The sequence below is a fragment of the Nicotiana tomentosiformis genome, chromosome 4 (assembly GCF_000390325.3).
Source record: "Nicotiana tomentosiformis chromosome 4, ASM39032v3, whole genome shotgun sequence".
NCBI classification, from domain to species: Eukaryota; Viridiplantae; Streptophyta; class Magnoliopsida; order Solanales; family Solanaceae; genus Nicotiana; species Nicotiana tomentosiformis.
Window position 1 is genome coordinate 2,508,824 of NC_090815.1, and position 8,428 is coordinate 2,517,251.

The following is an 8,428-nucleotide window of genomic DNA, read 5'->3' on the forward strand; positions in this document are numbered from 1 at the left end:
AACCGGATGTTGACTTATGAGTAAATGACCTCGGAATTTAATTCTGATGATTCCTATAGCTTCATATGATGATTTTGGACTTAGAAGCATGTCCAGAAAATTATTTGGAGGTCTGTAGTGGAATTAGGCTTGAAATGTCGAAAGTTGAATTTTGAGAAGTTTGACTGAGGGGTTGACTTTTTGATATTGGGGTCGGAATCCAATTTTAGAAATTGGAATAGGCCTCTAATGTAAAATGTGACTTGTGTGCAAAATCGTAATGTGAAATGTGACTTGTGTGCAAAATTTGAGGTCAATCGGACGTGATTTGATAGGTTTCGGCATCGGTTGTGGAAGTTGAAGTTTCAAAGTTTATTAGGCATGAATCCGTGTGTAATTCGTGTTTTTGATATTGTTTGATATGGTTTGAGGATTCGACTAAGTTCGTAATGGGATATAAGACTTGTTGGTATGTTTGGTGGAGGTCCCGGGGGACTCGGGTTGATTTCGGGGGTTAACGGACCAAAGTTCGAAGTTTAAAGATTTCTGAAGATTTGCTGGTTCTGGTGTGATCGCACCTGCGGAAAAGGGCTCGCAAGTGTGATGGTCGCAGAAATGACAGTACACACATAGAAGCGAGGGTCTTCACAGGTGCGGTGCCTGTTGCGCAAAAGCGCGACCGCAGGTGTGGTCCTAGGCATTGTAGAAGCGATCATGGCTGGCCAAGCTATTCTCGCAGAAGCGATCATGGCTGGCCAAGCTATTCTCGCAGAAGCGAGGGTCGCAGGTGCGACTGCTTTATCGCATTTGCGAAAGTACTGGACAGAACCTTTAAGTTTGGGGTTTCACTATTTTTCACCATATTTTGATTTTGGGGCTCGGCTTGGGCGATTTTGGAGAGGATTATATTTCATGAATTAATCTTCATTTTTGGTGTAAGATTATCGAATCTTCAAGAGAAATTGAAGGAAATTTCTATAATTTCATAAAATGACTTTTCGAGTTTTGAACATCGATTTGGAGTCGGAATTGAGTGAAATTAGTATGGTTGAACTTGTAATTAGATGGGTTGTCGGATTTTGTGAGTTTCGCCGGATTCTGAGATGTGGGCCCCATGAGCGATTTTTGAGCTAAATTTCAGATTTTTATGGAAAACTTGCATTTTCTTATGGAATTAATTCCAATAAATTTTATTGACTGAATCGAATTATTCGTGACTAGATTTGAGGCGTTTGGAGGCCAATTTCCGAGGCAAAGGCTTAGGGGAATAAGAATTTCACGGTTTGAGGCAAGTAACAATTATAAATCTGGTCTTGAGGGTATGAAATCCCTGATTTTTTTGTCATGTGATTATTTTAGAGGTGACGCACATGCTAGGTGACGGGCGTGTGGGCGTGCACCGAAGAGATTGTGACTTGGTCCGTCCCGTGAAACTGTAAAGTTGAATAACCTGTTATTAGCTATAGGCTCTCTTTATGTTGAAGAAATTTGACTGTAAATCATGTTAAAAATCATGCTTAGGCTATGTGATAGTACTGTTGGGACCCACAAAGGTTGCGTACTTGTTGAATTATTTGCTAATTGGTGTCTTGTATTCAGTCATGATTTTACTTGTGCATCATACCTCAGTCTTTCTTGATATTTATTGATTTATTAGGTTATCTTTGCTTGGGGTGATCTTTGTAATTTCTGAGAGACCGAAAGACTAGAGAGGTTGAGGACTGAGTAAGGCCGAGGGCATGTCGGTGAGGTAAGGATATATGGCACGTGAGTTGTCCGTGCAGGATATTATAGCACGTGAGTTGTCTGTGCGGATTATGGCGCTTGGGCTGTAGGAGCCCCTCCGGAGTCTGTACACCTCCAGTGAGCGCGGGTACCCATTGAGTGTGAGTGCTGAGGGCTGAGAGCCGAGTGGTTGAGCTGTTGTGACGAGTTGAGTGACTGTTGCCTAAGAGGCTGTACTTGTTTTTCATTTGTTGTTGCATTTAGTTGCTATATGTCATTGTTGTGAAATTCTCTGAAAGATTCTATATCCGGATTACATGAACATGATCTGTATAAAATTGATTTGACTTAAGCTGCTGGATTTGAAAGTATGTCTATTCTTTGCTGTAATTACTGAAAGTGAACTATAACTGTGTAGCTCGTCACTATCTTTAGTTCCTTAGTTATTATTGTTACTTGCTGAGTTGGTTGTACTCATACTACACCCTGCATTTCGTGTGCAGATCCAGGTACTTCTGGGCATAGCGGGTGTTGATTATCTCGTACAGTTGATCTTCCGGAGATTCAAAGGTAGCTGCCGTGTTTCGCAGACCTTGTCTCTCCTTCCCTATCTCCTTGTTTATCGTATTTTGGTCTTAGACTACTATAGACCGTATTTTGTCCATACTTGTATTCATATTAGATGCTCATATACTCAGTGACATCGGATTTTTGGGAGTGTTCGTATCAGTATTTTTGGAATTTTGTATTGTATTTAAATATTATATTTTCAAACTTAAAAGAAAGTGTAGTTTATTGATATTATCGGCTTGCCTAGTGTCGAGATAGGCGCCATCACGACAGGTTGGGATTTTAGTTCGTGACAGGATGTGATGCGTATCTAGTATATGTAAGAGATATCAGTGTTAATTTAATAACAAGCTATTTTTAAGGTGCGGACATCTATCTTCGCCACTTCTCTTTTATAATTTAAGTTTTTATACCAATGTTGTCCGAGTCATTTTGCGCACCAGAAATAGTGTCCATTGACCACTTTTCGATGATGTATTTAAAAGGTAGCCATTGTTCTAGAGTTTCATATTTCACAAGTGAAACTTCATGATAATATATTGGAGTATTACTTGTAGAATTTGAAATTTCAAGACAGTAGTTATTCTCAATTACATGAGTTGAAAATTGACTATTTGTGAATTTTACCTGTTCACGTATATGGCAGCTTGGTCTATCAACAAGTCGAGTTGCGAACTACTCATATCTAAACCTAGCAAATGGGCTGATTAGCCCCATGTCTGATCTACAAGCTACTATTGCTAGCTTGGGCTGGCTCATTGTATTTGGAAGAATTAATCTAAATAGTCAATCATTTAACTTTCTAATATATATATAGCCATAGTTTAAAAAATATTCGAAATTTAGTCACTTTTCATGTAAAGATAAATTTGAACAAAAATACTATTCAAAATTCGAAAATTATTACATAATATGCTGGAGTTCGAACATAATATGCTGGAAGTTCATACACAAGTGTTCCAATCTCCAGTATATTATGCTGGAACTTTCCGTGTTGCAGCAAAATAGTGGCTATTTTTCAATGACTTTGCAAACACTGGCTATTTTTTAATGACTTTACAGACGCTAGCTATTTTTCAATTATCAGTCCGAAAACTGGCTAGCCCGTGTTATTTTAACTATATATATAACCTTATAAAATTAATAATGAATAGATATTAATAGTGAATATACCGGCTGAAAAAATAAATAGTGAATAGCTATTTATCTAAAGATCTCTTATATTTGATAGGGAGAAAATCATTTTCATGTAAAATATTTTCCATCAGAAAGTGGAAAAACTGACTTTCCTTGTTATGAGCAGAATTTTTTTTCCTTCGACTATCTTAACTTTTAATTTTATATTATTAATCTAACCATCATTTAGATTTTATTGTAAAATTTAGTACTGAAAATTTTCATTGAAAACACTCTTCGATTTACTAATATATTTTTTTTGGTAATTAAGCTTTTTGTATTAACCACCAATTTAAACATTTACAAAGTTGAGCAGACCATCTGTTTGCTTTACAAGATAAAAAAAGCAGCTTACATTCTCTGCCTCACTATACACATTCTAGTCTTTAACTGCTAATGACTAATATTTACAATTACTTAGAAATACTCGTGTATAACCTTCAGCTCTAAAGTTGCATATGCAAGCCACTCTCCTACCTAGTACTTTCCATGCAGTAGTTTGCTTCTCAAAGATTCGTGAATTTCTCTCAATTCACAGTGTATGAATTTACTCTGCATAGACTAGCTTAAATACTCTTGCCATCTGAGATCTGCCCTTAATTTTCATAACTATCCATTGGAAATTTGCTGCCCATGAGTCTATTGGAGGATACTGAATTTGCAGCCAGTGCATGAGCCTATGCCATAGGAATTTACCATATTCACATTCAGCAGATATATGATCTCGTGTCTATAAGCTTTGAGGGCAAAAACAACAAGTGTCATCTATCTGCATTCCCTAATTCTTCATCCTATAAGCTGTTAACATTCTTCCTTTGACCTGAAGACACATAGTGAAGATGGCTTTTGGCCTTGCTTGGTTCTGACACATCAAGCCTTTCCATGGGACTTTTGGAAGTGCACCTAGTAGTTGCAAGTATACTTGTTTTATAGCTGCGGCTTGTGACAATTTGCTAATAAGGTATAGTCTGTCTCTTGCCTCAAATACTTTTCGAACCATCCAACAAGCTTGTATTGGTACTCCCATATGAGTGAATTCCTGCTCTTTAATATAGTAGATATGTATATATCTGATCCATAACTTGTCTTTCTTGCTAGCCAGCTCCTAGCAAGACTTAGTGATAGCAGCTTTGTTCCACATGGCCAAGTTAATCATATTCAGCACTCTTGCAGCTCTTGGAGAATACATCATATCCCATGCCACCAATGACTTTTTGGTTATTGTATTTACCTTAGACCAGATATAGCTTCTACAATTTTCTTCAATTGCTTTGATGACTTTAACAAGTATAATAAAGATTTGAGCCGAGTAAGCTTATATGTCAAAGATAACTGTTTGGACTAGCTCGATTCTTCCTGCATAAGACAATTTTTTGCTGTCCATGAGGAAAGTTTGCTCACAATTTTGTCAATGAGAGTTTGCCATTGTAATACTGACACCTTCTTAGTATCAAGAGCTATGCCCAAATATTTAAAAGGCATGACCCCTTGACTATACCCCAAAGCTTGCTGAATCTCATGCTTCAATTCATTGCTAACTCCTGCATAATATATTGAGCTTTTGGATAGGTTTTCTTTAAGTCCATAGGCTTCTGAAAAGATGCTGAACTTATGGTGCATTAGGGCAACATAAGTAGCATATCCTCTTGTGAAGAGAAGAAGGTCATCAACAAAGCTCAAATGAGTTAGATCCAATCTTGAACACATAGTATGATAGTGAAAGACTTTCTCATACTTAAGTGTCTTTAGGTTCCTGCTCAGATACTACATTGCTATGGCAAAGAGAAAATGAGACATATGATCTCCTTGCCTAAGTCCTCTAGCTGCATCAAATGGTTTAGTACTCTCACTATTGATGAGAATGGTATAGTTCACTATTGACACACACTCTAGGATCCATTTGATGAATTGAACTGGAAATCCTAGACCTTCTAGGACTTGATGCAAGTACCTCCAGTCGACTGTATCATAGGCTTTCCGGATGTCCATTTTGATGAGGCATATTGGAGAAATATTCTTTCTTGAGTAAGCCTTGAATAACTCATGAGCCAATAGAACATTATCTGCTACTTTTCTGCTAGGTATGAAACCATCCTAAGTGTCTGACACAACTGAAGCAATAACTTGTTCCAACCTGTTTGCAAGGACTTTGGCAATTAGTTTATACATAGCAGTGCAACAAGCTATAGGTCCATATTCTTTGACACTGGTAGGATGAGGAACCTTGGGAAATAGTGTGATGGCTGTGCAATTAATTGCTCTAAATAGTTTCTCATAATGAAAGAATTCCTTCACTGCATGACATACTTCAGGACTAATAAGGGTCCAAGTTCTTTTGAAAATAATGCATTAAAACCATCTACTCCTGGTTCTTTGTCCTCTCCAGTTGCACATAGTACTTCAAATATTTCTTGGTCAGTGACCACAACACAAAGGTTCACCTACTAGAGTGTGTAAGGACAGGTCCAAGTTTCATTACCCGTTTGTTCACTACAGGCAAGAGAGCTGATCTTGAGCCCATCATGGATTTGTAAAAAGCAATTATTTCTTGTTGAATCTGTTGTTGGTCAGTGAGTCTATCTCCTGAAGCATTAAACTGTTCTGCAATAACTTTCCTATGACTTCTTTCCTTCATGACAGCTAGAAAATATTTGGTGTTAGAATCACCAAGTTTTATCCACTTAGCTTTGGATTTTTGTTGAAGGATGCTTCCCTATATTACCTAGACCTTCAAGTAACCTTTTCTCTTCTAATGCTAATGCATCTGAGTAGCCCCTGTTAAGCTGCTCTTGAGTATCTAGTAGCTTATGTCTGAGATGTTCCATCTTCGTTGTTACTCCTTAAACTCAATATTATTAAGTTGTTTCAGTACTGGCCTAAGTGCCTTCAGCTTGTACCAGATATCTTTCATTGTGTCTGAGTGTAGTTGTGTCTTCCAAACTCCCTCAGTCAATAAAAATAAACCCTCATGATCTGCCCAGACATTGAAAAACTTAAATGTGATCTTGCCACTGGATTCATCTCTCTTTAAATTGGTCATCATGGGAGCATGATCTGAGATGAAAGGCATTTTATAGTCCACCTCCATATGACCAAAAGTATTCATCCATTCATCATTTTTAATAGTTGTGTCAATCCTGCTGTAAACTCTATTTGAACCTTGTTGATTATTAGACCATGTATAGTATTCTCCTTCCAAGGCAATTTACTCAAATTCAAACATTGCAAACAGGCTGTGAAACTTCAATTTCATTACTCGTTACTTGATTACCATGAAGTCTGTCTTGTATATTTTACACTAAGTGAAAATTACCCCAAATGAGCCAAGGCTTGATGATATATGTTGCAAGATTTTGCAGATGCAACCACATAGGCTTTCTCAACTCAATTGTGTTGAACCCATATTTGACTGTCATGATACAGTTCAGTTGATTCTTCCTTCCACTAACATCACAATGCATTGCTTGATTAGAATGGTCTATCACTGTTATATCATAGTAGGAAGGATCCCATAATACGTAGATTCTCCCATTAACATCATGTTCATAGTTAAACCTTGCTTGCCATCCTGACACTACCATATTAGCGATGCCATCTGCCTTTTTTTTTTGACTCTAGTTTCTACTAAACCTACTAGTTTTATATTGTTCTCTTTAATATAGGTATCCAACTCTTTTTTCTTATATCTTTTGTTGGTGCCTCTATTGTTCCAAACCAACCAAGACATCAAGTGGGTTTGGATGTATCACATGTATATGGTAGTGACAAATTGGCCATCACAACTACATTTGTCTGCTGAATAGAACTTTGCTTACCAGGTATTACAATTGCTTGTGCATAGTTCATTGGCATGCTATTTACTTCAACTACTTTCATCCCTTTAAGAAGTGGTTGTTTCTGGCCTTCTGCAGGTAGTGACTCTGCTTCCCTGCTCTCATCATCACAAGTAGTGATCCCTTGTTCTCTATTCAAAATCATTTTATGCTCCTGGTTATTCTTGTGTGCGGGAGCTAACACAACTTTTGTATTCTTTCACAGTTGTTTCACAGGCTGTGGCCTCTTTCTTTTGGGCTGCTGATCTTGTTTAGCCTCTTCCTTATGAACTTTTGTATAATCATGACTAATTTTTAAGCACTTTCCATAGAATTAAGGTTTTCAGTCATATTCCACTATCTGATCAAAAAGTCTACCTGAGTCATCCATAATAGGAACCTTTATTGGAAGAGGTTTAGTGACATTGTAGAATTCTAGCATAAGAGATTCTAGTTTGTTTAGTAGTGTACTCATCTACAAATATTGGAATCCATATTGTGATTGTTATTCTACTTAAGGAGCTACCTCCCCAGCAGTTCATAGGAAGTTTGGGAAATCTTACCCACAGAGGAATCTCAGTTAAAAACTCAGCATCAAAATCAAATTGTGGACTCCATTGTTTCATTATCATGGGCCTATTGTTGACTGTGTAAGGGTCCTCCCACAAAATTTTCTTCATATCAACCATGAAATGAAACCTAACAATGAAATAACCATCATCATGAGAATAGAGCTCTAGCATAGTAACTGTATTCCACATTTGGTTTATATATATGTGCATGTAGTTATAACCTGGTTTTTCCCCAATTACATAGATGATTAGGATACATTTCCACGTCTTAATTTCAGCTTCTAAGTCTGATTTCTTAAGTTTGGCCACAAGAATACCTTCTACTAGTTCAGGGTTAATGTAGCGCAAAGGCATACCATTAGCATCTGATCGATTACCATTAAGAACTCCAACCAAGTGGATTCCCTGGCTACTTCCGACAATGAAACAATACTGTGCTTTGGTGATTGATTCCCAACTTCCTTCTCCTTACCCAATGTAGCAGCAGTTGATTTTGATATTTGATTGCCTGCTTTCATCTCCTTACCCAATAGAACAGCAACATCCCTAGACGGAGGAGATGTTACACTGCCCCTCAAGTTAACATGCATAGGA

General features: G+C 37.4%; 1 protein-coding gene across 1 annotated transcript; it reads right to left on the minus strand.

Annotated features, from left to right (window-relative positions):
• Positions 1-6,283: 6,283 nt before the first annotated feature.
• On the minus strand, positions 6,284-7,031 carry LOC138909174 (uncharacterized). Its single transcript, XM_070200359.1, has 2 exons — positions 6,764-7,031; positions 6,284-6,642 (listed from the first exon to the last, which is right to left on the minus strand). The coding sequence occupies exons 1-2, from the start codon at positions 7,029-7,031 to the stop codon at positions 6,284-6,286; spliced, it is 627 nt and encodes a 208-aa protein (XP_070056460.1).
• Positions 7,032-8,428: the final 1,397 nt, after the last annotated feature.